Genomic DNA, 26,761 nt, shown 5'->3' on the forward strand with positions numbered 1-26,761 from the left:
CCGCAAGGATGGTCAAGCCATGTAAGTGGTATGATTACTATTCTTCTGACCTCGTCTGACATTCTTCAGTCTCCAGATCAAAGCGCACACCTGTGCGGCTACGGCACAAAATCGAAAAGGCCAGTGCGGCGAAGCAGAGGAAATTGAGGAAAGAGGCCAAAAAGGTCCGCCCACCTTGTCCCTATGAGGCCCTCCTTCTCTAACTCTGGATGAACAGAATCCGCAGTGGAAGTCCCGGCTAAAGAAAGATCCTGGAATCCCCAACCTCTTCCCCTTCAAAGAGAAGATTCTTGAAGAAATCGAGGAGAAGAAACGACAGAAGGCAGAACAAGCCCAGAGGTTGAGAGATGCTGCGAAGGGCAAGAAAAAGGGCGGGGATGAAGCAGGCATTGCAGGGGACGAAAGCGAGGACGATATCATGGAAGGCGACGACGATCTAATCGACGACGAAATGGACGAAGACGATGAGCAAACTGATAACTCAAATCCTCTGGCTGCTCTGGTGGCATCTGCACAAGCAAGGGCTGCGGAATTTGACGGCGGCGCCCCTGTGGGCGACGTCGGGCCTGGCGAGGAAGACGAGTATGACAGTAAGGGCGTCCAAGTTTCAGAGACCTTCGCCGCAGACCACCGAAGCCCGGACTCGTCACGAAAAGCCTTCGACAAGATCTTCAAGCATGTCCTGGACGCAGCAGATGTGGTTTTATACGTACTTGACGCACGAGACCCCGAAGGCACAAGATCAAGAGAAGTGGAACGCCAGATCCTGGCCGCTGAAGGCGGCTCGAAACGACTTGTACTAGTACTCAACAAGATCGACCTTGTTCCTCCGTCGATCTTGAAGGGCTGGCTAACCCATCTGCGGCGATATTTTCCTACAATACCTCTCCGCGCCTCAACTCCTGCCTCCAACGCTCAAACCTTTGACCACAAACAACTCACCCTCAAAGCCACATCCGAAGCACTTCTCCGCTCATTGAAGTCCTATGCCGCCTCAAAGCAACTCAAACGATCTATATCCGTGGGCGTGATAGGGTATCCCAACGTCGGCAAATCCTCTGTCATCAACGCTCTCACCTCGCGGTTGAACAAGGGTACGCAGAGCTTCGCCTGCCCCGTCGGCTCGGAGGCGGGAGTAACTACAAGTCTCAGAGAAGTGAAGATTGACAGCAAGCTCAAAATCCTGGACTCGCCTGGCATCGTGTTTCCCTCAACAGTGGATGGAGAAGCAAAGGAAGACAAACTGCGGAGGAGGGCAGAACATGAAGCACGATTAATCCTCCTCAACGCGCTACCGCCAAGCCAGATCACGGATCCTATCCCAGCTATCAACCTCTTGCTGGAGAGACTGTCCACTTCAGACGCGTTGTACAACAAGTTACTGAATTACTACGGCATTGTGGCACTTGGGCCCTTCGGACAAGGCGATAACACCACAGACTTCTTGGTTCAGGTGGCACGGAAAAGAGGCCGGCTAGGGAAAGGCGGCGTTCCCAACTTTCACTCTGCGGCCATGACGGTGATCACGGATTGGAGAGATGGCAGGATACAAGGATGGCTTGAGCCGCCTACGCTGAAAGTAGCGGATGATGCGGAAATGGTAGAAGGAGAAGGTGCCGACACAGCTATGCCTACTGGGGCTGACCGGAAGCAGATTGTCAAGGAGTGGGCGGCAGAGTTCAAGTTGGTAGACTTTGGCGGCGATGACGAGCCCGCCGCTGCCAAAGACGATGCCATGCAGATCGAGTCATGAATGCTGACGAACCCATGAAACGGCGTCGGGCGTCGGGCGTCGGGCTTCAGGCGTCGAGGATAGGAATTTGTGCAATCCCAGGTGTTTCATGGAGAATACGATCTCAAGCGGTCACACAACCTATTGCTTCCATCTTCACTGCTACGAGTACCATCCGCCTACAACAGTACCTCGTACACCGTATGTAGTCCTTGGCGTTGATAGATCCGGGTTGGAGAATTGAAATTCTTACCCATCGTCGCGCTCGCGTTCGCGACTTTGAGGTCAACCGCGTCTCGATTCCGACTAAATGCACAGGTCACTCAACTTTTGACTCGCGGAACATCGACGTCCTCAAAGACCCTTTCAAGACGTGTCCTGTTGGATATCTAGCATCGCACGCACCTTTGAAGGCCCCGTCTAATTATACCTGTCCCGCATTGGAGCCCTCTGATTTTGGCTCGGGACTACGAGCATTCAACCGACGACACCGCGATCCTTGTATGACCACTGTCTAGTGCCAACCCGACTTGAGCACGCTGTCTGCTCAATACGAGCCCTCGTCTTCTACATCGAAAGTGCTAGCTACAGAGAGGCGATAATAACCGCTTGAGGAAACAAGCCAGCACAACGGTCGATTAGTCGGTGCACCAAGCACGAGACAGCACTTTGCCTTTCCCTTCGTCCTCACCGTCCACCACGGGCCCCCGCCATGCCGCCCCGAAAGAGCGGTGCCTCGACAGCCAGCGCACCCGACGCCAATGGCGATGTATCCGTGGTCTCGAATGCCACCACCAACAACGCCACGACCTCACCTACTCAGCACACGCACACGCACGCGCATCCCAAACAGTCGCGGCAATCAGGCGGAGGGTCAGGAAAGCAAGACGACGGTATTGGCATTGATGTACGTGATGGCCATGGGCTGGACGACCCGTCTGCCCTGTGATGTGATGTGATTCGACGTCCGCGCTGTGCGCAGTGCACAATCCTGTGAACTGTATCGGACGGACGAACGAAACGCATTGAACCTAACTCTGACTTTCTCGTGTTTTTTTTTCTTACAGGACCTCCTCCTCCCGCGGTCGCTGATATCCCGGCTCGCGCGTGGATCGTTGCCTCCCAACACGTCGCTCCAGAAAGACGCGCTCCTGGCGCTGACACGCTCGGCCACCGTCTTCGTCTCGTACCTCGCGCACCACGCCAACGAGCAGTCCCAGTTACGCCATCGGAAGACCTTGGGCGTACAAGATGTGTACGTCGCTCTGCAGGAGATGGAAATGGCCGGGGTCATGGATCTGGGCGCCGTCGGAAAGGACGGCCGACAGGGCGGCCGGTTAGAGCGGGAAGTCGCGCTGTATGAGGAGAGCGTGATGAAGAAGAGGAAAGGGTATAGAGAGAAGGTCAAGGCGCGGGAGTCGGCTGGGGGAGAAGAGGATCGGGGCGAGCCCGACAGTAAGAAAATCAGACGCACCAGTGAAGAGGAAGAAGAGGACGAGGACGAGAGGATGCTGGAGCAGCAGTTGAATGGGACGGCGGCCGCCGAGGCCGAGGTCGACAGTCGGGACGTGAACGGAAACACGAAGAGCTCTGGAGACGACGCGACCTCTGTGGCTGTGGAGAATGGGCTTGGTAACGGAAAGGAGAAGGCCATCCCCCTATCGCATGGACAGGACGAAGATGGAGACGTCGGCGATGCAGATGATGCCGAAGACGATGGTGCCGATGGCGCTGACGACGACGACGACGACGAAGAAGAAGAAGATGACCGGGATGACGAAACGGAAGATGACGAGGACGAGAACGAGCACGAGAACGAAGACGCAGAAGACGACAACCACGAAGCTGAGAACGAAGATCTTGATGACGCCCGGCTTACGAACGGTGGAAGGAGAGGCCTCCTGCCAAACGGCGAGGTCGAGATCGAGACTGATGAGGAGAGCGATTGATGGTGCACCATCCCAGGGCATTGAGCCGCTGGCATGAAATTGCATACAGTAGCGCTATAGCCTGCTGCCTACACGGCGGACTTCCGGGACGGGTTCACGCTTTGGATCAGAAAAGCGGCTCACTTCCTGTTCTCGAAAGAATCCTGTAGATATGGAATATGCCCAAAAGACATCCTTCCAGCCTGGCCTTTCAACGTGCGAATCCCCCAGAGGAAATATGACCTCCCGGCTTGCGTGGCTGGATCCACGCATGCAGTCCGTACGGAGTATACGCTCTGTATATATACACACACCACGCGCTGGCTGATCAGGATTCGGCCGTGATATCATGAAGGGCCTGTTTACCTGGTGGCCCGCCTGTCTGACTGTCTGTCTGACCCGCCACTGATTGACCAAAGCCTCGTCGATCGAACAGTCGGGGAATCCAGGTAGACATATGTCCACAGCGAAGCCGTGGGTTCCAGTAACAGTAACAGTAACAGTAACAGTAACGTGCAATTCGGTACATGGTGGAAAATACACCTACACTACGGCCGGGCTACACCACCCCAGCGGGCCCCGTCGTGCCCGCATGTTTCAAATGCAGAATCTGTTTCCTCCCGGCCTCAATCACCCTCAGAGGCGCAAGCACACTAAACGCGTGCTTTGCGTGGTCTTGGTGCCTTCGCCCTTGCCCTTGGCCTCGTCCTCGTCCTCCCCTCTCCACATCCCGATCGCTGGTGATCTGGCCTTCTCTCCGCGCCTGTTCCGCCGGGGATTCCGCAACCCAGTATCCCCACGTCCGGGCGGTCGGAGGCAGCCGTCTTATCCTCATGTCCGCCGCCTCGGAAGAAGAAATGGCAAAGTCCCACAGCCACCGCTCCTCGCCGTGGGGGCCGTCCTCGACGCGCTGGCAGGGGACTTCGTCCTTCAAGACGCGGAGGAGGAATCCTCGCATCGACACGAGCGCGTGCTCGGCGTCTAGGGAGAGAGTCGTGTGGGCGGCACAGAGCTTGACTCTGGGTAGTGGGGCGTTGTTCGAGACGAGGGAAGCGCGAGAAGACCTATGCTGACGCTGGACATGAGAAGAAGAATTGGGCGTGGTTCCGAGCTGGTTCTGCGGAGGCGGAGGTCGAGCCGAAGAATTCGGCCGAGGGAAAGGTTCGTCGCGATTGACGACAAGCATCCATGGGTCTGGGTTCAGTTTATTGACGCCGAAGGCTGGTGCGCCGGGCGCGCAGCCACCTTTGGGAGCTGCTGCCGTGGGCACGATGGTCGGTGTTAACAGGGAATTTGTGGATGTGGTGGGCCAGGCGGCGAGGCTCTTTTGCGCACGAGTAAGACTGTCGAAGCCGGTTTGTTTCTGTGACTTTACCGCCGTGGCTGGTTTCGTTGGGGCGACGGCGGCGGCAGTGGCAGTGGACGCCAGAGATAACTGCTTAGTCTTTGTGGCCAGGGAGTCATTGGCATCTGTTTCTCCGGTGGCATCGCCGACGTCGATGAGGACGAACCCCTCGTCCTCGATTTCGCCGTCGTCCTTTTTGAGGTCACTTTTGTGCCCATGCGTCGCTGATCTTGATCGCTCTCCGATAGCTTCCTCGGACTCGCCCTGGGCAGCGCCTCCAACCTCCTTATTCCTCTCCCTCACGAATTGAAGCACTTTATCCACACTCCTCCACCACTCAGTCAGATCGCTGTCCAAATTGAACATGACTGGCATGGCTGGTTCGCGCCCCCATTTCCCATCTCTCGTGGAACTCGTCTCCTTGGCGTAGAAACTGTCGCCGACACATAGCAGGCGGAGCTCACTATCATACCAGGAAAGAGAGTCCGGGGTATGGCCTGGAGTATGCAAAATTGTGAAAGGCGTGGGGATCCTGTTACCCACGGAGAGGGCAGAGGCACCCAATCGGGGGCTGTATGCTACGCGAGAGAGGTCGTCGGCCCAGATCCCTACATCGTACTTGGGGGCATTGAGGTTGAGGGTATTGCAGAGGCTGTGATTCTGTAGTTGGGCGTACGGAGAGACGTACGAATAAGCGTGCGAAGACGACAAGACCGTAGTAGAAGTGGATGAAGATAGTAATTTCCCGATTCCCATGATGTGATCGTAGTGGCAATGCGTCGTCATGACCAAGTAGGGTATCCGTCCGCCCGGATTGATCGTGTACTCGAGAAAAGTCCGAATATTCCACACTTCAGGTTGGGCGCGGTTCGTGTACGGCCCTTGACCACCATCGTAGGCAGGATATGAGAGGCTCGAGGTGGCAGAGGAAGCATTAGGAACCTCACTCCCGCATCCCGAGTCGCTGAGGACGATCACCTTGGAGCTTGTCTCGGGCTTATTCTCAAAATCCCCACCCTTCAAGTAGCGCGAGTAGCTGTAATGGCGATAGACGTACTCGTTCGGCGAGGTAGACGATCCAGGTGCACTGCATATCTTTGCGTAAATATGGGGATACTCTCCATACTCGTCACGCTCGCGGATAAGATATGTGTACGACTTGGTGATCCCATTGAGACGGATCTCCTGGATGGTAAACGGACATGATGCTGGGATGCCGAAGGTGTGACGCCCCGCGCCGTCCATTCTGCGAGGGATGTTGCAATCGAAGACCTGGTTCCTTAGGGAGAGGAGCTGAAGAGTATTGTATCAACGTCGTTACACTTGATCTTCAGAGATAGGGATTGCAGCCTGATGTGGACGACCTCTCAGAATCAATTGCTCTTCGCGGAGCTCCTTGGGTGACGAAGCTCGACATAACCCCGATCCCTCCTCCACGGAAGACCGGACTTGTACTGTGTATGGTGTATAGCATCATGAACATGTTCACCAAGTGAGGGGCCGGGGCGGGGGAATGATGTGGAGCCTGCGGGATGTGCTCGGCGCAGGAGCTGATGTACGAGTACGAGTACGAGTACGCACTAGTCCTAATAACCTGAGGTAGTACAAGGCACGTACTCAGTACTGTGGGCTGGGTACTAGTCTTGTGAGACAAGAAGTCGTGGTCGGGTCAGGCAGTCACCGGCTGCTTGCTGGTGCGCCAGATACTGGGGTAACTGCACGGTCAATAGTCTCTACAGGATATGAGTAGGTAGATCAGGAGAGAAAGAGACGACTTTTCGGCCCAGGTACAGCATTCTTACCCAGTGTTCAAAGGTACATGGCTCTTTTAGTCGTGCTCCATCCGATCACCACGGCCGTCGTCTTCTTCCTTCGCTAGATTGTCCTCGACATCCTTTCGGACGCCTTCCATGAAAGCCTCAACAGCTTCGCCGCCTCCCATTGGCACACCGCCATGTCTGAGATATCCTCCGTTTCGAACCGGGATATTAATCGTCTCGGCAATGATAGGAAGACCACCTTCTCGCAGTGCAACCGTCAGACTGGCCAAACTTTGTGAAAACTGCGGCGAATGCAATACTCTTCGTAACATGCCCTTTCGGGCCACGGTCAGGGCTCGTTGCGCAGCCTGTTTCTCCTCGGCGCTCGAATTGGGATTTTGCAAAGCTGATGCATCCACCGAGTTTTGTGCCGTGGCCACCAGCTGCGGTGGCAGACATTCACATAGCCGATCGATCAGTCCGTCATCGGCCGCGTTCAGCAGAGGTATCGTTGAAGCCGGTGTAAGCAGGTCCGCGAGAGTGGTGAATAGCTGCTCGTGCGGCTGGCCGCCGCCGCCGCCGCCACTGCCACCCTGATTGCGTTCTTGCATGGCTCGGAGGAAGTTTTGGACCAGAGAGCTTGCGTCCCCACTAGCTGCCGCCCTGCACGAGAAGTCAGCGACTTGGCTTGGTGGTGGACGTTGGAAACGCACGGCGCGGGTGCATTACCTACGCTCTTCCGCCATCGGCACCACCTTCTCTCGAAGGTTCGCCTTCCTCACGAATATCCCCGCCCGTGGCATCGGGACCAGCGCCGCCACCGCCATGAGACGGACGACGATTGCGGTCGTGATTTGTGCCTTCCACGTCTTCCATGGGCTCATCGTCATCGTCGGGGTTGTTCTGGTCCCTCGGAATGCTAGCCATCTGTGCTTCCACGTCGACCTCTTCACCCTGTAGCAGGTTGTTCACGATCTGGCCGAGCTTCAAATCTCGGGCGCTGAACCATGATGGGTCGCCCTGAGGGTGCTGGCTTCGGGATTGCAGCCAAAAGAGGTATCTCTGAGAACTCGAGGTGAACTTGAGGACATATATCCTGCCATTGGTGGCTTTCTTGGTATTTGACGGATTCGCGGCACTCGTCGGGTGGTAGGGCGTGAAGGAGCCATCGGTGGGAAGCATCAACAAATCGAGCTGTGGTTCGTCCGACGGAGCGTCTCTTGGGCGCCAACACAGGTGCAACAGTTCATCTTCTGCATAGAGGTACAGGTAGCCCGGTGTCGGGAGAGGTTTGACCTTAGCTGGCGAGGAGCTGGTCTGTACAATATCAGCGTCAAGCTTGAACGGAGGAAGAATAGCCCCTGGAGTACTCACATCGAAATCGCATAGCCCTGCCTTGAATGTTAGAATCGGGGATATGGACATCTTGGACAGCTGGTTGCAGGGATGAGTGAGGAGTGAAGAGGCGGTACCAGTCTCCTAAAGACAGGCGTTGTAGACTAAGAGCTTCAAACTGATATCTGAAATGCGGGCGAATGTCGAGACGGGCTCACACTGACTCTCGCTGCTTTGAGGAACGACGACGACGACGGCCAGCCTAGAGAAGACAAACAGGGCAAACATTTGTGGATTCACTCAGGAAGCCAAGGGACAAGCTGTGGTGGCTTGGCAGAATTAATGACTAAGCCACACTCACTTAGTTCGTTCTTTAGTTTTTCCGCCCCGGCCTGCCAAGAGAACGAAATCGCACAGTGCGGCCAAGTCGAGCACGATTGCGCCAGATATCGTCGATAACTTATCACCACCACTCGGCGACGCACCACCATCAATTTACCAGTTCCCTCCCTTAGCAAGTCGTGGTCCAGATCGCAGGCACGATGTCCTCTACGGAGGCCAACCCCGCTGTCACCAAGAAGTTCGGCTCGGGCGAGCGAACGGTGCCCCATCACTCGCAGAAGGCCTCGAAGTGGTATCCCGCCTACGATGAGCCACAACGTAAGAAGGTGAGTTTGCAGGACAACTGAGTGTGAGAGCATCCTTGCGAGAAACAACGGGAACTCTCGCGAGGTGCACATTCTCTCTCACCCTTGGGGATCCTCAATCCTAACGTGCAATGACGAGCCAAACTAACCCGACGGTGACGCCCAGGCTCGCAAGACTCTGCACCCATCCAAACCCCGAGCCGCTCTGCAACCAGGTGCCGTCCTCATCCTCCTCGCCGGCCGATTCCGCGGCAAGCGAGTCATCCTCCTCAAGCACCTCAAGGAAGGCGCCCTGCTCGTGACCGGACCGTTCAAGATCAACGGCGTGCCCCTCCGACGGGTGAACTCGAGATACGTGATTGCCACGTCCACGAAAGTCGACATCGGCGGTCTTGACCAGAAGACGGTGGACAAGGTCGCCAGCCCGGAGTACTTTGCCCGGGAGAAGAAGAGCCGGAAGCAGAAGGGCGAGGACGCTTTCATGAAGCAGGGAGAGAAGCCAGAGGTAGGACTGATTTCTATCCGACCCCATTGCTTTGAAATCGCCTGTCCTAGAATGTCATGTCATCTATCTTGTTCGCGACTGACGCACCCTTTCTACAGAAGAAGGCCCCCGCCTCCGAACGCGCAGCCGACCAGAAGAGCATCGACAAGCCTTTACTTTCTGCGATCAAGAACGAAGAGTTCCTCGCCAGCTACTTGAGGTCCAGCTTCAGCCTGAGAAGCGGCCAGAAGCCCCACGAGATGGCCTTCTAAATTGGCTGGCACGCCGGCTCGCTGGTTGGTTGGTTGGTTGGTTGGTTGGTTGGTAGGGTCTTCCAGCCAAGTCAATCCAGGCCGGGCGCGCGCGTGGGCCTTCCTTTCCCCAGTGGAGGACCGTCATGTGAAGTGGGTGCGGCGTGGGACGACCGTGATGAGCGCTTGTGAGGGAGAGCGCGTGGAGATAGATTCGTGGAACGGGCGTTTCTGCTGATGTACCGTGTACGCTTGCACAAGAGGCGACTTTCAAGCAAAAACACCCAATTCAATCCAATCATCCTTCAACCCGGGGGAAGCAATGATGTGACAGGCCAGTCGGGGGGCGTCGGATGCCGCGCAGCATACATACGTACTGTCATCGCCAACCATGGCCCCGAAACACAGAACGAAGGTCGAGACCCAGTCGTCCCCCCATGCGATTGTGGCTGGTAATGTCTAGTCGAGGCCGACGAGGGAAAGAAAAATCAAGATCAATGAACACAGACACACACATTCCCAGCACGGGTCTGAAATGAACACTCGAATGCCCTTTTTTCCGTTGCGTCAAGAGCCATTTTACAAAGTGCTGTGTTCGTGAACTGCCGCACGGCAACTGCTTTTCCTCTCGTTTCGATCGCTACACGTGCTCGCGTTCCACCGCAACCTTCGTATCTGTGCTTGCATCTGCGTACGTGGTATATATGTTACCCTGGGTATCATCGACAGAAAGAAACCACCACATCATCAGCCTGGCTGTCCAACTCGCTTGCTCAATCGCTTGACTTCCACGAAACGTAACGCAAAAGGACAGGAACCATGCAGAACATAGAGCCCATCGTGGACAGCATACAGTATATGGCTGGGCCCCATCACAACGAAGGATTGTGTATCTTAGATTGCCCTTCACATTCAGTCATCCGCCCTTCTCCTCGTTCTCCTCCTTACAGCCTCCTTCGCCCCGTTTGCTTCCTGCGAAACTCCTCTCCTGACCCGCCCTTTGGCCCTCTCCACCTTTCCCTGCACATCATGCTTATCCGCCTCGGCAACGACATCGTCCACCAAATCCGCTCCCACGCTCGTGCCCATAATCCAGTCACACAGTCCCCACGGTCCGAAATTGCCCTCCCCATCACATACGACGTGGTTATCCGTCCTGCGCGCCATGCCTCCCAGGATGAAATTCGTCGGCATGGTCGAATACCCACTGTATGCGAACGTTTCTTCCAGCGACGTGAGCGTCAAATAAAAGATGTACGTGAGTAGGTGGAATCGGAGGATCAAGGCGGGGAGGTACATGGGCAAGAAGGAGCGGACGAGGTAAGCGAGCGGATGATCGTACGTTGCGCTCAGTGGGAAGGGCGCATCGATGGCGTGATACCAATCCCTGTGACTTCGCGAAAGGGAGACTGTGTGGTTCCAATCGTGTAGGACATAGCGATGGAGGGTATACGCGATGATTTCGCGCAAGAGGTAGCCCTTCGCAAGGTCCTTGATGATACCCCATGGAAGGGGAAGCGTTGTGGTGACGCGCAAGGCGGAGCGCCAGAGGAGGACACGCGTGAAGACGAGTTCCACGCCCGCTTGGATCGTGAGGCCGAGTAGCGTATTGAAGATCGACCAGCCCACCATGCGAAGCAGTGCGATTGTCCGTTTCCTCGAAGCGTTCTTCAACGGAAGCGCCGAGTCGCCTAGGGCCTTGAAGTTCTCGGCTGCCGAGGGGACGAATGCGTCGAAGGCAAGGAAGAATAGCGACGGGAAGACGTAGAACAACAGTCGGACCGCGAGGCTGGCGATGATCTCTACCTTCAGAGGAGGGTGCGACAAGACGAGAGTCGACCAGGTAAGGTAGAAGAAGAGGAGGTTGAGCGAGGTTGAGTACGAGGACATGGTCGGGATGAGGAGGAACGAGAGCATTGGAAGCCCTATTATGGCGTCCGTCATGGTGCGCAATGCGGTATACGTCGATGAAATTGGTGCGGTCGCGTAGTTATACAGCTGGGCTGCATAAGAGGGAGGTGGTGGGCAGGAGACGGCAGTGGGGAGGTACGGTGACCATGACTGAGGGAGGTAGCATGCTGGATTGTATGAGGACGCCATTAGGCCGATGGTATGGATCTGGCGCTGCGGAAGCTCAACGTCGCCGACCTGGCCGCGTGGGCAGTATGACTGCTTGCAAAACCCGACGACGAGGTGTTGCATGTGAAGAGTCTGGAGTTTGGGAAATCGCATGAAGACGCATATACGTCATCAGGCACTTTGTCCATGCACGTGATTCGAGGCGGGTGGCGCTAAGCCACATTCAATAGCCGACGCGACTGTTATGCGCCACTGCCTCGTACCTCGTACTTGAGTTCCCCGGTTCGCAGTGTGTTCCGCTCAGAAGAGCTGCAAGTTCCTCCGGCTGTTCATTCCATCGTAGTAATGATGATTTGGGGGCACACGGGGTAAGATGGACTAACCCCACGCTGATCGACTACCCCGTGGCGGGAGATTAGCCTAAAGGTGTGCATGTCACCCATCGCATGACTCGTTCAGAGGAAGTTTCAAGCTGAATCCGACCCATCATCTCGCTGAAGCTGAGAGGCCTGTGGGGAGGAAAGAGGAGAGGGTTTGCCCTTTGAGACGGAAAGAGGAGTTGCATCTAGCAACGTCGAGTTCCAAATGTCTCATCACCCATGATCCAGCTCATATTCCCTTCCCCACCGTGTGAGTGGAAACGGAAGTCAATGACGGCGACAGTGACAGCCTTCTCAGCCTGGTTGCCCTCCAACCCTGACTCGTACGCGTCAAGGTTCAGCACAGGACTATAATGCTACCCCTGTGTCAGATGCAGATGCGGACGGACTTGACAGTTGGCACCCGTCAAACAGCCGAAGTGCTTGCATCAGAATCATAAAACGCTTGTCGACACCATCGACCCCTGCTCGACGTTGTGCAGATGCGGGGTGTGCGGGCAGTTCATGCAGGACAGAGCAGGGGTGAGAGAGTATCGTACGAAGTCCACACCTCGTCGGCCTTCTGTTGGACGGCTACTCGTGATTCCCTTCGTTGGACGGGCATTCGCTTCGTGACGCCATGCCCGTCCTAACATCTCCGACTGAACAACACACAATGCCGGCGTTACTTGGGATCCTGTCCCGCAAGATTCGCTGGTCAGAAGGCCTGTTTCACAGCCCAACGGTCAATCGGGCTCTGATTTGTTATATTCATAGTGTGTCGTTGAGATTATAAAGGCCGCTCATTGCAAACCCTGCCGACATTATCACTGTTAAAAGCCACTACGCTCGACAACGGGATCAGCCTCGTTCAGGAGAGGATAACCATCATACTCGTTTTGATCGTTTCATACGTTTCTCGGTCACTTACTGTCAGCGATTAGACCATCGATAGGCAGTATGTCGGAAGTAAATATTCCCACAACGCAGACAGCTGCCATAGTCCAGAAGCAAGGCGGTCCGGTAGAGTTTGATGACAATTACCCTGTCACTCTCCCTGGCAACGAAGAGATACTGGTCAAGGTCCTGTACACCGGGGTCTGTCAAAGTGGTCAGCACCATAGACTCTTCACCCGTGTAGCAGGCTAGAACTGAGATATTGTGCCAGACCTCCACACCAAAGCCGGGACGGCAACCGGTGCAGATGGGAAACCGATCACGAACATCAAGCTGCCGCATGTTGGTGGTCACGAAGGCGTTGGTCGCGTCGTCAAACTCGGGCCCAACCTGTCACCAACGGAGAAACTCAAGTTAGGAACTCTAGTCGGGATCCGCTTTCTTTCGCGGGTCTGCCACGAATGCGAGTACTGCACCTCTGGACGGGATCAGCACTGCGGCAATGCAACAAATCATCTGCACCACGAAGACGGCAGTTTCCAACAGTACTGCGTGCTCGACACCAAGTTCTTGACGGAGCTGCCACAGGATATTGATCCCAAGGTCGTGGGTCCTGCTCTCTGCGCGGGCGTCACGGCTTACAAGGTACTCAAGCCCTTCTCCGGAATAGCAACATGTGCTAAGCATGCAAGGCTGTGACAAACGCGAATCTCAAGAAAGGCGAATATCTCACGGTAATTGGTGCGGGAGGCGGCCTCGGCCACTTCGCAGGTGGGCCCTCATCTTCATGCATTGACTGTAGTCGCTTTCCTCTGACTCGGTTGAACAGTGCAATACGGCCTTGCCCTGGGCGTCAACGTACTTGGCGTCGATGCCGGTCCGGAAAAGCAGAAGTTTGTCGAGTCCCTGGGTGCCCGGTTTGTCGACTTTTCGAAGTGCAAGGACCTGGCCGATGAGATCAGGAGCATCACAGGTGGCGGTTCGCATGCTGTTGTGGTCACGAGCGGTCACCCTCTTGCTTTCAAAGGCTTGGCTGATATGGCCCGGATTGGTGGAAGCATCTGTCTGGTGGGAATACCACCAGGGGACGTGCGTCTGGACGCGCCAGTGGCCGGTATCGTGATCAAAGGACTCAAGATCCAGGGAAATCTGGTTGGGTCATTGAAGGAGACACTGGAAGCGGTCGAATTTGTGCGAAAGGGCCAAGTGAAGCCGCACGTTAAGGTTCGACCTTTCAGGGATCTGCCAGAAGTGTATCAGCTGCTGGAAAAGGGCGACGTTTCGGGCAGAATTGTGTTGGAGCTGTAGAAGCGCACCGAAACACAGTACACCGTCTGAGCGTACAAGAGAGCAAGCGAATGAACCCTAGAAGCTTGGATCCGCTTTGCAAGCTCTTTGGCGTCTTCTCTTCGGACATGACTCAGTGTTAAGGCTGTGTGGGGTACAGGCCTGACATCCGGCCGTTCCTTGGCTGGTTTGATACCCCGTCGCCAGTGGCGCAGCGTCCGGCATGTCCGCAGATAGAATTCCGCCCGTGATTATCCCCAGACGGCAACGCAATGCAATCCAACGGTCGGGAAGTCCCAGAACAGGACCGTTGAGTGTCATCACCCGCATCGCAAAAGTGTCATGGGCGCGGCGCGGCACACCGTGCACACATCACGCCAGGGTGTTGTCTCCGATGAGAAGTGCCCTCAACCACGCCAGCCATCGATATATGAAAGAATGGGATTTGGAGGTTCTCCTGGGTATCCTAGTGTATGTTGATGTCATTACGCTTGGTTCTGTCCAATGTCCGATATTACTCGGTTTGAGAGTTGATGTCTGATTGTGCGCGAGCCAATCGCTGAGGGCGTTGCAGGGCCGCAGAAGAGTTCGTGCAACATACCAATCTGGAGGGTCGAGCGACTGTCTTCGGCTGTGCTTGGTAGTGCTGCGTACCTGAGGTGTGGTCAGTGCGCTTCGACTGTGGCGTTTTCCCTTCCAGATGCAGCACTAAGCGACCAGGGCCGCCCCAGTTTAAGAGACTGGCGCATACCCTTCTGTGATGACGGACGCCGTTTTCGGGGATGGCGCAATTTTGGCGAGCGCTGAACCCTGTACTGTACTCCGTACATCCTAGGCCATCCCGGGGTTGGGCGTTGCCAAACTTTCGCATACATTCGTCCATGAGGCCGACTACATCTCCGCTCTCACAGAACCAGATTTGCCCGCATTCTTGAACGCGACTGAACCGTTGTGGCGGTTATTCTGGCGTCAGTGAGATGGAGTCTGCCTTCGCTACCATCATGTTGCTTCCAACCTTCGCCTTCTCGATAACCCGGGTTCCGGAGTCAACCCCTCGGCTGGTATGCATGAGCAAGGATTTGACCTGTAGACTGCATGTCGTCTCTTCAATATGGCTCCATAGAGCCTGCATTGACTGAGTTGACGTGCCCCAATATGGTCCTCTGATATGCGAGCACTTAAATTGATAGTGCAATCGATAGCAGAGCCGTTCCGTTATCGCTAGCTAGGCTTGTTTGTTCCTCTGGGCGTACACACGGCTGTCCTGGGGAGCGTCTGGTTTGCATGACCGATGCGAGAACCCAGCCACCATGATCATGATGCCGACGGAATGAAGCAGGCGACTAGGAATGCTCTCAGGAATCAATCGCACCACCAGTTGATATCAGTGGTCTGGAACCGGTTGATCAACGCCCTTGCGCTTATGAGAGACCTCCATTGCTAACCTTCCCGCTCTGCCGTTCCGTCTCGCGTTTCGATATGGCCCCGCTTGTTAGAGGTGAGCTGCCTTATTGAGGCACAAAAATCTAGCAATACGGATCGGGGGCTTCATTGTCGATCATAGTTCGCCGTCAAGACCTGTTCATCCGTGCGGCAGGTTCCTGGAGTCCGTCAAGCAACCATCCCTTGCCGCTGTGCCGGACTCCAGCAGCCACAACCGTCGAGGCCGTCCAATTTGGGTTGCCGGGCCTGGGTCTTCCTCCTTCAGGTATTCGGAGGCGACAAATCTGGCCTCGCGTAACTGAAACTTCTATCCCTCAATGGTCTGAGCTGCCCGATTCGCAGGAAGTGGAGCCGGTGGCCACATCTCAGGAACCGTCCTGGACGAAGTAACATACTTTTGCCTTGCATTCTGTTCGAGACACACGCGCACCGTGAACTGATTTCAATGGGGGCACGATATCCCTCTTATTCACACGCTCCCCTTCTTCTATCGCACTTCACTCACCATCTCGACCGAACTGTATGCTGATAACACCGCCAAATCAATAGCTCAGCATGTCGTTCAATTGCCACTCGGAAGACTCACCAAGTAAGAAACAGATCGGGTCTTTGGTTGGTCCGTACAGTGGGCTGATTGTTGCTGCAGTGTATAGGCCACATACCAAGGTCGAGGAGAGCCATTTTGGTTTGTTACCGCACATCGACCCCGACTTCGACAGAGACTCTTCGTTGGAGTATGCAGGGGATTGTCCCTCGCTGTCGTCCACATTCTTTTCTTCTGATGGATCAACGACAGACTCCCATGGCCACCGCAGGCCTTCGCTGGCGTCGTCCGTCCACTCGGCGTCGCCGGAGGCTTTTTGGACCCCGTCGGCAACCTCCATGAGCCCAACGACACATATATCCTTCGAGCCAAGCACACAGTTGTCTTGCAGACAGGACGTGAAACGCGCGGCTTACCTCTCAGATAATCATCCCATATTCCACCATCTCCAGGATGAAGAGCGGGATCATCACACGGTCTTGTGGGACGCCACTGATGACACTAGCCTGCCCTTGCTGGGCAGCAATCACGACCTGACCATGACCGGGGTCGCCCATCCACTATATCAGTTAGACGGGCGCGGCTTAAACCACGGAAACAGGAACCCGTCTTTGACAAAGTCAATATTTACCACGCCTGGTGCTTGTGCGTTGATTGCGACAGATGATATGCTTGGCTTGTACCCAGCAAGTGTCCAGCCTCCTGCAGAAACAATCGAACCCAGCGTCGCTTTCCGGGGGACTTTGCCGAGCTCACCCTGTTACAAGGTAGAGCCATCAACACCTTTGAAGGGACAAATGCCTTCCTCGGTCATTTTCAGCAGCAGTCCCCTGTCGGTGAGCTCGCCACGGATTGTGCCATCCCAGCACGACGTGGATGACTATTCATATGCCTCCTTACAGCAAGCTCTCAGCAGGACGAAGCGACAACGTGGCGGAAACGACCGTTTGCAACGTCGGACTTACGAACGAAAACGTCCTGTCGGGTCGTCCTCAAACCCCAAAAGCTCACCGACCCAGACTGGTATGGAGTGTGCCTTGGTGATCGAGCAGAACGAGTTCGCCTGCAGCTACCCTGGCTGTATCGACAAGCACACCGGCAAGCAGAAGAGATTCAAACGTCAAGAACACAAAAAGCGACATGAGAAGACTGTACATGAGAAAACGCAGCACACCACATACACATGCTGGGTGCCTGACTGTGGGCGAGGATTCAGCAGGACCGACAACCTTAAAAGTCATCTGAGGAACACTCACTCCAAAAGACCCGGTGTTCGGGGCAATCGATATGTTGCCACCCTGGACAAGAACAGCGAGTTCTATGACCCGGACTGGGTTGGTGAGCTCGATAAAGACGGATATCCGATGTCCTCATAGCGGTCCACGCCTTCAGGTCTCGGTGGTCCGCGTCACCTCAAAATGTGCCACGCCCTTATGCTGGTACATCTGGAGCGATCGACGGGAACGCGCTCGGTTCCGTAGAGCGAGCCGCTCTCATTTCGGGTTTATCTTTTTGTCATCTGTAATTGGAAATATTTTGCATTCGCCTGTACCAAAAGGGTCGGTTATCGTGTTTGTGACAAGTCGAGATACCATTGCAACTGGTACGATTGTTCGTGGGTGTGTATGAGTACGGAAAAAAGAGCAGCATTTGACTGGAAAAGTCTGCATTCTTTCAGCATTGCGTCGGGTTCAGTAGGATTTGGGGCTCTCTTCCAGTGGCATTATAGCAAATAGCGATTCAATGAATAGCAGAACGAATCAGGGAGCAGATGTAAGGTTTCGAAGACTTGAATCGACCAAGAGACAGAAATGAGATGAAGAGCTCAAAGCTCAAAACCCCGGGATTTGAAGTGGTGCGGTGAGGTGTGGCGTGAGGAGTATCAGTGTCTCATTCTCGCGTAAGAGTCGCGTCTGTGGCTGCAGGGAGCATTATGTACTTGCAGCGAGGCCCCCGCCTAAAATAGCGGTGAATTACGGGTGAGGTGATCTTCAGGGAAGAGCAAGCTAATGATATATGACACGTGTTGTGGTGGGTTGGAGAGTCCGGTCCTCACAATGCCGTTGACAGTCAGAACGAGATGAAGTCAAGAGAACTTCTCATAACTACAGTGAGTGCAAAGTCTAAATGTTCTCTCGCATGCTTCACTTGCCGGAATCGCGTCCCTGCCACGGCGTGCTGTACGGCGTAGTCTAAGCCTCTAGATTCTTCTTCAACATGCATGCATGCGTCTTCACCAACAAGTCAACCTAAACCTGCACAATCGAGATGAGTTTGAGCTTCTCCAGAGTAGTGGAATGCAGAGTGTGCGCTGAAAATGCCTGAGCATAATAGTTCATGTGACGTCAAATCAATCCGAACGAAAAGCACTGAGGTTGTCTTTGTGGGAGAAGCTCTACATATCAAGAACTTGAGTCCCAGTAAAGAAAGGCTGTCAACCTGTGCACATGAGGACTAACAGCTCAGGCACGTACACCGTTCTGAACATGTTCCACAATCTGGGCTCGACCTGTCCTTGTGGAGGAAGAGCTCGACTCGCAGGCAGAATCCGACCTTGTTGACTGCTGCGACTATTCCCGTAAGCACTCTGCTTAGACGACACAGTCCACTTCCTTCCGCTTCACTGACGACCTCCTCGGAACAAAGTGGCATACAGAGCCATAGCTCGGCTTTCACGCACCTCATGCTCTTTCTCTTGCTCCCATTCAATGGCTTGACGCTCAAGATGTGACCGGATCGACCATTGAGCCTGTAGTGACGACCCAAATGACCTATCTGAAAACGTCGGAGTGGAGATGTTCGTTTCGGAATGAAGAGCTAACCCCTGGTTTTCTTCGGCCAAGTTTTCCTCCGCTGCGTGTCGAGATCGCCGTGGTGGCTCTACCCTTCGGGGAACACAGATCGGAACTTTGATGTAGTCTGGAAGATCGCCGAAGCCAACTCCGAGATCCGCAACTGGTGTACAATTTGTGCTGGGGGCTGGAGCACCGTCTTGATTGTTCCTGGCGGCGACTCCGTTCGAGACTGGGCGTGCTGTGGGGGATGCTGACGGGTGGTTCTGCGGGTCCGAGACTCTCCAGAGAGATTCGGAGCCTGCGTTCGGACCATCCATGAAGAGAAGCGGCTTCTGGGGCACCAAAGTAGCACTGACGGAAGAAACAGAGCCCGCATGTGTGACAGGCCAACAGGTGGAGTATGATGTCCGACTGATACTGGGTGCAGAGCTATGATGGAATGACAAGCCAGACAAACTCGGTCGCTTGTTTCTGCGATTCCCGAAGGCGTGAGTGCGCATCTCTTCAACACTGCCGACCGAGGTTGCCCTGCCGATTGCCTGTCGAGAGGTGGCTCTCAGAGATCGCGGACCATGCAGAAGTCGGTCCTCAGCGACTTGGGCGAGGTTCCCTGCTGAAGCTGAGGCTCTACTATTGTAGGTGGGTGCTCTGAGAAAATGGGGTGGGATTGGCTGGATGCTTGGTTAGAGGCGCACACAAGAGCAGAGAGTTGACAAACTTCGGCAATTCCAAACCGTGAAGACGGTCGGATAGAGTCTCTGTTTCTAGCATCATGGAGATCCTTGCGGATAAGGGAGGATATCTCAAAAACTCTGTTAGGTCTGTCCAACTGGCTCTACGTCTTATAGTCGTACCTTGGCCATCTCTTCCCGGCGCGACTCTGACTCGGACTCCTTTGGCTTGCATTCATAATCCATCTGCTCAGAAAGGGTCAGCAATGGCTCACGCTATGCTGAAGACATGCCGCGTACCAAGGTCACCGGTTTGCTGTGACCGGAATTCCCACTAGTCGACGATGTGCGAGTCGCGGGTATGTACAGTTCAGTGGTGAGTTCAAGCTGTGGCAATGACGGCTCTGGCGATGGGATTGTTCGTGTGGTAGTCGGCGTCAAAGCTTCCCGCGATCGTCGATCCTTGCGAGTGAACAGTCCGCTGGGTATGTTTTTCAATTTCTTGGTCATCTTCTTGAATCGGCTATTGTTCTCTCCCCACATGCTCCCAAAAGTTGTTCTCGACACAGCTCGGCGAGACTGTCCCTCTTTCCGATCGCCGTTCTTGGGAAGGGTGGTCAGGATGGCCTGATCGTCAAGCGACAGCCTGGTAGATGTGATTTCGTCGATGGACAGTTCGGGAGTGCTCGCCTCGGGAGTAGTAGCTGTGCGGAGAACTCGTGGCCAAAGGGTCTCGGGTATCTCGTCAAGAGGAGTGGCCGGTAGGCTGCTGGTCCTAGACGTGATGGAGGCTGTTGCGGATAGGACAGGGCGCCTCTTGATTGGCGACATTCTGTTTCTATCGATAGTTCTTAGAGGAGAGGTAGATACCATTCGCTTTGTCAGGACCGCTTTGCCTTTGTCTTTTGGGGCAACTGGATGGTGAGTTCTCCAGTGATCTGTAAGATGGGATGGCTCGGCTGGTTGACGCCTCAGCTCATGCATCTCCGGAGCGCGCCAGGCAGAGCGATTTGCCATGACACTGAAGCCTGAGGTAGAACCTTCGCAAAGCGGAAACGAAACTGATCAATAAAGTTGGCCTGGTGAAAACGCTGGATGTCGACAAGAAGCGGTTGCCGAGTTTGTTTTCACTTCGCTTTGACGTCGCCGAGGAAGGTGGTGGACTAGTTGTCGACGTCGCCGGGGCAAGAGTGACCCGCGTCAAGTAGGACTGACCAGTGTCATCGCGGGCTTTATAGGACGTGCAGGTCGCCCTTGTGGACAAGAGTCTACTTGTAGGTCCGACAACGAGAGGCAGAGACAGTCTCTGAAGGTCAACGCGCTCGCAATCTTGCAGCCCTGGCTTCAGCATCTCTGCGCTCTTCAACTTCTCTCAAGAAGTCCATTCTCGTCAGATAGCCCTCCTTTGCTTTCGCATGCAAATCCAGTTCATCTTTCAGACCCTCAGAATCAACGTGCTCAGCCCAGTCCATCTTGCTCTTCTCCACGACATTCAGCTTAGGACCTCTGAACTTGGTGTCCTGGGTGTTTCTGGCACCCCAAGAGCCTTTGTACGCGTCCATGTTGCTGAGATTTGGGTCAAAGCGTGAGAATCTACGCAGTGGTCGACTGACAAGTTTGCCATCAGCTGCTGGGCCGCTGCCTTCTGAAGGCCGCTGCTGAGAAAGCCACAACTGAGCCTCTGCTGACGATCTGAGAACGGTCTTCTCTTCAACGTGCACTTCACCGGCAAACTTGTACGTCCTCTTGATTGTAATCGTCTCTTCCCCGTTGTTGGCTGGCAGATTCTCCTTCTCGCCATCTCCGCTGACAATCTTGAGTCCTCTGGAGTCGTCTGTGAGTCCTGACTGCTGCGCCTGGTTGGCAGCTTCGCCGTCATCTTCGATGCGCGGTGGAGGGAGCGGCGCCGGCCTGTTCATCTCTTCCCATATTTTGTCCACATCGATCGTGCTGCCCTTGCTTGATGCTAGTTTGCGTCTTGTTCGCTCCTCCTTCTCCTTTATGCGCATTGCACGGGTGCGAGCCCGCCATTCCTCTGATTGATTTCCGGCGTCTTCTGCTGCAGCGCCCTTCGCATTTTCACCCTTCTTTTGGTCCTTCTTCTGCGCTCGAATAGTCGCTTCATCGCCTGAATCGAGCTCGGCGATCAACACTTCCTGTGTCTTTTCCGTCTTTCGTCTTTTGTGGGGACGTGCAGGCGCATCTGCGACGCTATGCCCTTCATCATCGGAGGCAGATGACGGGTCCTCGGCATCTGAGCCTTCTGTCTCGAAGTCACTGTCGGCTTCCTCGTCATACTCGTCCTCCAGAGTCATCTCCTGATCATGCGGTTCGGCCATCGCATGGAAGCCAGTGTGGCCGAGCGCATGAACGCGGACAAAATACGGAGTACCGGAGTTGGAAAGGCGAATCCTTGAGAACTGGGGACGAGTTTAGTGTACTGTAGGGGTCTCGCTAATTAAGCGAGTGAGCGTGTTGGTGGGTGAAGAGGAGTCCTGGGGTCACGTGCGACTCACCTCAACTGTGCCGCTTTTATAGACGCTCACTCTCCCACGCCTCTCTATCTGTACAAGTAGAGATGTCCACACATTATCTGCGGAAGCGGTGATTAATTCGCGGCAGGCTCACCCCTCCCTGGACCTCCGGGCTAGGCTCCACCGGGAGTGATCGGCTGTATTTGTTGCCGCCTTTAATATATTCAGGCGTCTCAACCGCCCGCGCTTGCTTTGGACCCTCCCGACCTTTGCCAAAAGGATGCCAATAATGTCGTAGGCACTTCGCCGCCAATGAATGCCCAAGACCACGTTGCTGGCGTTCTGGACGAGCCCATCGATTCTAGCAGCCATCAGCTGTTGTTCCGGTCGTCTGAACCCAATGTCACCATCTACGATGCTACATACGCTCCTATAGACATCTCTACGACGGTTCGCTTCTATGGCACCTTTATCCTGAACCGAGAAACGGACCCTGAGACCCAGTCGGTGGAAGACGAACTGACCTGCTATCGTCGCAATCTCTTCCAAGTGGCCGGTCGCGTCGATGCATGCGGCTATCCCGCCCATATTGCCGTCAACGACAGCACTGGTACCTCAGGCAGCGCACACGAAAGGCCGCTACGCGCAGTCTCGCATCTGAGGGCGTCTCTTTCGGCCGTCGAGTCTATTGACTGGCTGCCGGTACCGATCTTATCAGCTTCCAGCAGGAATCCAGATGCCGCTCCCAACTCACAGCCCCTGGGGGACGTTGACTTGGAGTTTCAGGAAACTCCGTCCGGGTTCACGGCTCGTATCAATTGGGAGCGTCTCCAGTTTCGTTCAGCAACCAGCAACAATGGCCGACGAAGGAAGGAAATACGCCAAAAATTCGTTGTCCATTGCACCATCGTGGCCTGCATGGCCGACGGTTCGGAGATCAAAGTTCTGGCTACAGCTTCGATGCCGCTGACGGTTCGTGGAAGGAGTCCTAAAAATTTCTCTTCTCGCAAAGACATTGGCGTCAATTTAGATCAGACCAGTTGGCCGTCGACAAGAGACGGAACTTCCACTGACTCCTACCATGCCAACCCTTCTGCGGCTAGAAATTTCCCTCCCTCTACTATGCGAGATGCTAGCAATCACCAACGCACGCCTTCAGTCTCTCCGTTGGACTCGACGATAGCGGAGAATGACTTGGGACTCGATCAAGTCATATACTCACCCGCCATGTGGGACTGGATTGACTTCTCCCAGATTTCAGATATGGCTTCGCCAAATGTCCTCTCATCATCTTCATTTCCTCACCAAACATGTCCAGCAAGTGATACAGGGACTCTCGTGCCGAACCATGATCATGCACTGAGTGGGCACCGTTTTAATAGTCGCAACGACGCTTATCTGCCTCTGCCCGGAGGGTCAGGCCCTCTCGGGCAGCAGAATATGACTGAAATCACCGACAACGATTTACAGCCTCTACCGGGCATCCAGTCCACTGATGTAGCGATTGACGTCCCGCTTCAGCAACGCCAGAGCTTGCCGATGAACCAGACATCTACTAACTCTTCCCTAGCCACGCCAAATTCTGTTGGAGATGACACGATGCCCAGAGCCAAGGCTGGCGATCTGATAGGAGCACCGTCCGGGTCACTCGTCGCAGGTCACAGTCCAGCTGCCTTCAACAGTGACGTTCTTATGTCAACATCCTCCCTTCTTGGCTCCATCGCCTCGCAGTCGTCGCCTGCGTCGTACACTTATGTGCCCGTGGGTATCCAAAACTGGCAGGAACCAGTGAATCCCGTATTCTGGCACCATCCGTGGTGTCACTTCGAAGAAGGACGGAAAAGCCATATACGCCCACCATTCGAGAAGGGAAGGAACCTCCCTGGCCGTATTTGGTCGCATGTGTGAAAACTGCGCATTCTTTTCGAGTCATCGCTCTCCGCGGACCATGCAAAGTTCCATGTGCCAAGAACCATTGGAATCAAAGGCCTGGACAATGCCATGTCGACGCACACCTGAGCAGCTTAGCCCCTCACTCGGGAGAAGCAAATCCATTTTCTAAGGCTCGTCCATAGCGTCAATGTTGGCGAGGATACACTCTTCTCGTCTGCACTACTATGTTCCAACCTAGATGCATTGGCGTCTTGCTTTGCTTGTTCAACCACTGTGAGTACCCGACTTCTGCTCTTCTCATCTCTATCTTGGGATGCGCATGAGCTTTCCAATACGCCAGGGCTGCTAGATAGCGTTTCATCCGCACACGAGTGCCCAGACTTCTGACCATGGCTGTAACGCGCCTGGAAAGCGGCTACGGCGGCTCCAGTCAGACTTGAATTTGGACACAATTCGAGCTGGGCACGGCGGCCTCCTGCTGATGTGCCCCGCCGGGCCTTGTCCTCGCCTTCTAAACCATGCTGGATGACTGTCGGACGCCCTTCGTATTCGTGGAGCCTGTCCACGTACTCCTGGCAACGGTGAAAAAATCCAGGGTATTTTTCGATTACGGAACCTAGACAGGCGACGATGGTAGTGCCATCCTCACGCTGCTCCGAGATGTGGCGCCCGTCCTGGGCCGAAGGACGCGTGTGGAACGAGTACTCTGTCAGACTCAGTCGGTGATACTCGGCACTTTGAAGGGTGACCAGCGATCGTATGCTCACAGCAGCGTATGCTGCTGCTCTGGTCGAAACCGCTTGGCAGATGCGTCGGACATATATCATGTCTTGGGTTGACGGTTCCGTGGGAAGATCGAGCGCAGTCAACAGCAATGTTTTTCCCAACTGTAAGTCTTCCGAGTGGTCGCTGTCGTCGAGAAAGATTCATAAGTTAGCTGACTGACCATGCGTATAGAAACGCAGAGGATGAGGATGTCCAGGGCAGTGTAAGCCCTTCACCTACGCCTCGATATCGCCAAACACCTCCAGTCCGATCATGCGCGCCTGCCGCAACTTCTCCGGTGTGTTTCCTCCGAACAAAAGGTTGGCTTGGGCGGCCTGGAGTAGAATCCGTCGAACAATCTCGGCCATGAAGAACCCTCCGACCCACTGCTCTAGAGCCAAAGAGTCCGGTCGTGGGAAGAGGGCAGTGATCTGATCGTCCCACACCGTCTGGTGGAAAATGTTGCGACCTGTAACACAAAGCTCCGTGTCGACGAGCACATGCTCGGCCAAATTTCTCCATCGGCTTGGTCGCTGGCCGTATTTTTCCGCCGTGAGTGACCGTGCAGGAAGTTTGATCGAGGCGTTGAATCCGGTTCCTACGACCAAGCCCACACCAGTCCGCGGCTTTGTGTATGCCAAAGCCAGCAATGGGCCGATGCTGTCATTAATGATGGCATCAAGTTCGAGCGATAAATGCTGTTGCGGTAAAGGTCAGCGATTGCGTTGGCTGTCAATAATCTACAGGTCTGACATGACTTCTCTCTGGATTGACCTACCCTTCTCGCAAAGGCCGAATCCAGGCATTCTTTCAACCGGCGACCCTTCAACTGCACCCCGATCTTGAAACCCTTGCCCATCTCCCTCAGCCTGCCGTCGTTGAGACTGGTCTGCCTGTTTGGTCCGACATGTCAGTCAGGTGTATAGCAAAAGAAAAGTTCGGGTTGGCCTATAATGAAGCAACACTCACTCCAACGGAAATGACCACCCCAAACCGACCCTAAACCCTTGCTGGCAGTCGAGACCGGCTTCGAGCATTGCTTCTTTCACGTTCAGCGTGATCCAGTCGAAGAAGAGCTCCCCATCCAACTCCTTGACTCGTTGAGTGATCTCCCATCGCCGTTGCGTGATGATACCCAATCTCTGAGATGGAGGCAGATGATATTGTTTGTCGTCAGGACTGGCTCCTGGGGTTGACGAACTCGGGCTGGCCTCCTCCCTCTGCCCGTACAACTCGACGAGTGCGAAGCGCATCGTCGAGCCGCCAATATCGATGGCGATGGCTCGACCCGTTTCTTGTCCAGTCGGCAAGCCATGGATGAAAGATGGCAACATGGACAAAGATGTCGCATCCTCCATATTCTTGCGCAGCGATCCAGTCAAAAGCTCCGAGTATTTGAAGAGCTCGGGCGTAGTCAATGGCGACGTCAGACTCGAGATTGCCTCATCAAAGAAGGCCGCAGCGAGGTCCCCTCTTGCTCCTTCAGGTGTGTCCATCTCTGATATTGGGTCAAAGCAATCAGTCGACATCATGGATTCTCTACCAACTCCGCCGGACCGTTTGGGATTTCAAGATACGACGCCCTCTTAGTCAAGAGGGTGACAGTTGTCGATCCTGGCGTTGTCGTGTCCTTAGGGGTGGCTCTGTGCGTCCCAGCTGTTGGCATTTTTAAAGACTCGGCATGTCGTAAGCCGCAAGGAGGGTTAGGCGCCGTTGACAGATGTCTCCAGTTGTGTTGACCACGGGCCGCCGGTTGAGTTCGGCCCCTGCCTGATTCCACGTGGCCAGATGCTAGGACTTTCGTGCAAAGAAGGACACGTCGTGAACGGCAATCACACGGGGATTGGAATCCACTTGCCGAACGTTCACGAATGCGACAAGACATGACATGGGACCTACTGTAACTATTCGACCCTGATCGTACTCTTTCGCATGCAGTAAAAGGCCCTCCTGACACCCCGTACATGGATCCCCACATGAACGTGTAACCCTAACTACTTGTAGAGAGCCATATCCGCAGCATGAGGGGCTCAATGGACGAACGAGGCTTATCTGCCCTCTGCTACCAAGTG

At 54.8% G+C, this 26,761-nt stretch overlaps 13 protein-coding genes across 13 annotated transcripts; 6 read left to right on the plus strand and 7 right to left on the minus strand.

The window, feature by feature from the left end:
- Positions 1–8: 8 nt before the first annotated feature.
- G647_05773 (uncharacterized protein) lies at positions 9–1,753 on the plus strand (the record flags this gene model as incomplete). The annotated part of the gene is made up of 3 exons (XM_008730099.1): positions 9–21; positions 70–164; positions 218–1,753. 3 exons carry the CDS (start codon positions 9–11, stop codon positions 1,751–1,753), a joined length of 1,644 nt encoding a protein of 547 aa, XP_008728321.1.
- Positions 1,754–2,444: 691 nt separating this feature from the next.
- Positions 2,445–3,681, plus strand: G647_05774 (uncharacterized protein; the record flags this gene model as incomplete). Its single annotated transcript, XM_008730100.1, has 2 exons — positions 2,445–2,639; positions 2,800–3,681. The coding sequence occupies 2 exons, from the start codon at positions 2,445–2,447 to the stop codon at positions 3,679–3,681; spliced, it is 1,077 nt and encodes a 358-aa protein (XP_008728322.1).
- A 538-nt stretch (positions 3,682–4,219) lies between these two features.
- Positions 4,220–6,250, minus strand: G647_05775 (uncharacterized protein; the record flags this gene model as incomplete). The annotated part of the gene is made up of 1 exon (XM_008730101.1): positions 4,220–6,250. One exon carries the CDS (start codon positions 6,248–6,250, stop codon positions 4,220–4,222), a length of 2,031 nt encoding a protein of 676 aa, XP_008728323.1.
- Positions 6,251–6,833: 583 nt separating this feature from the next.
- On the minus strand, positions 6,834–8,190 carry G647_05776 (uncharacterized protein; the record flags this gene model as incomplete). Its single annotated transcript, XM_008730102.1, has 3 exons — positions 6,834–7,428; positions 7,499–8,082; positions 8,140–8,190. The coding sequence occupies 3 exons, from the start codon at positions 8,188–8,190 to the stop codon at positions 6,834–6,836; spliced, it is 1,230 nt and encodes a 409-aa protein (XP_008728324.1).
- A 452-nt stretch (positions 8,191–8,642) lies between these two features.
- On the plus strand, positions 8,643–9,503 carry G647_05777 (uncharacterized protein; the record flags this gene model as incomplete). The annotated part of the gene is made up of 3 exons (XM_008730103.1): positions 8,643–8,768; positions 8,914–9,252; positions 9,351–9,503. 3 exons carry the CDS (start codon positions 8,643–8,645, stop codon positions 9,501–9,503), a joined length of 618 nt encoding a protein of 205 aa, XP_008728325.1.
- An 891-nt stretch (positions 9,504–10,394) lies between these two features.
- Positions 10,395–11,426, minus strand: G647_05778 (uncharacterized protein; the record flags this gene model as incomplete). The annotated part of the gene is made up of 1 exon (XM_008730104.1): positions 10,395–11,426. One exon carries the CDS (start codon positions 11,424–11,426, stop codon positions 10,395–10,397), a length of 1,032 nt encoding a protein of 343 aa, XP_008728326.1.
- A 1,454-nt stretch (positions 11,427–12,880) lies between these two features.
- Positions 12,881–14,125, plus strand: G647_05779 (uncharacterized protein; the record flags this gene model as incomplete). The annotated part of the gene is made up of 4 exons (XM_008730105.1): positions 12,881–13,031; positions 13,089–13,462; positions 13,510–13,588; positions 13,647–14,125. 4 exons carry the CDS (start codon positions 12,881–12,883, stop codon positions 14,123–14,125), a joined length of 1,083 nt encoding a protein of 360 aa, XP_008728327.1.
- A 2,505-nt stretch (positions 14,126–16,630) lies between these two features.
- G647_05780 (uncharacterized protein) lies at positions 16,631–17,467 on the plus strand (the record flags this gene model as incomplete). The annotated part of the gene is made up of 1 exon (XM_008730106.1): positions 16,631–17,467. The coding sequence occupies one exon, from the start codon at positions 16,631–16,633 to the stop codon at positions 17,465–17,467; it is 837 nt and encodes a 278-aa protein (XP_008728328.1).
- Positions 17,468–18,971: 1,504 nt separating this feature from the next.
- G647_05781 (uncharacterized protein) lies at positions 18,972–19,262 on the minus strand (the record flags this gene model as incomplete). Its single annotated transcript, XM_008730107.1, has 1 exon — positions 18,972–19,262. The coding sequence occupies one exon, from the start codon at positions 19,260–19,262 to the stop codon at positions 18,972–18,974; it is 291 nt and encodes a 96-aa protein (XP_008728329.1).
- Positions 19,263–19,728: 466 nt separating this feature from the next.
- G647_05782 (uncharacterized protein) lies at positions 19,729–20,388 on the minus strand (the record flags this gene model as incomplete). Its single annotated transcript, XM_008730108.1, has 2 exons — positions 19,729–19,803; positions 19,858–20,388. 2 exons carry the CDS (start codon positions 20,386–20,388, stop codon positions 19,729–19,731), a joined length of 606 nt encoding a protein of 201 aa, XP_008728330.1.
- Positions 20,389–20,870: 482 nt separating this feature from the next.
- On the minus strand, positions 20,871–21,896 carry G647_05783 (uncharacterized protein; the record flags this gene model as incomplete). The annotated part of the gene is made up of 1 exon (XM_008730109.1): positions 20,871–21,896. The coding sequence occupies one exon, from the start codon at positions 21,894–21,896 to the stop codon at positions 20,871–20,873; it is 1,026 nt and encodes a 341-aa protein (XP_008728331.1).
- A 447-nt stretch (positions 21,897–22,343) lies between these two features.
- On the plus strand, positions 22,344–23,939 carry G647_05784 (uncharacterized protein; the record flags this gene model as incomplete). Its single annotated transcript, XM_008730110.1, has 1 exon — positions 22,344–23,939. The coding sequence occupies one exon, from the start codon at positions 22,344–22,346 to the stop codon at positions 23,937–23,939; it is 1,596 nt and encodes a 531-aa protein (XP_008728332.1).
- Positions 23,940–24,925: 986 nt separating this feature from the next.
- On the minus strand, positions 24,926–26,185 carry G647_05785 (uncharacterized protein; the record flags this gene model as incomplete). Its single annotated transcript, XM_008730111.1, has 3 exons — positions 24,926–25,387; positions 25,468–25,582; positions 25,659–26,185. The coding sequence occupies 3 exons, from the start codon at positions 26,183–26,185 to the stop codon at positions 24,926–24,928; spliced, it is 1,104 nt and encodes a 367-aa protein (XP_008728333.1).
- Positions 26,186–26,761: the final 576 nt, after the last annotated feature.

This window comes from Cladophialophora carrionii (assembly GCF_000365165.1).
Source record: "Cladophialophora carrionii CBS 160.54 unplaced genomic scaffold supercont1.4, whole genome shotgun sequence".
Taxonomy (NCBI): domain Eukaryota; kingdom Fungi; phylum Ascomycota; class Eurotiomycetes; order Chaetothyriales; family Herpotrichiellaceae; genus Cladophialophora; species Cladophialophora carrionii.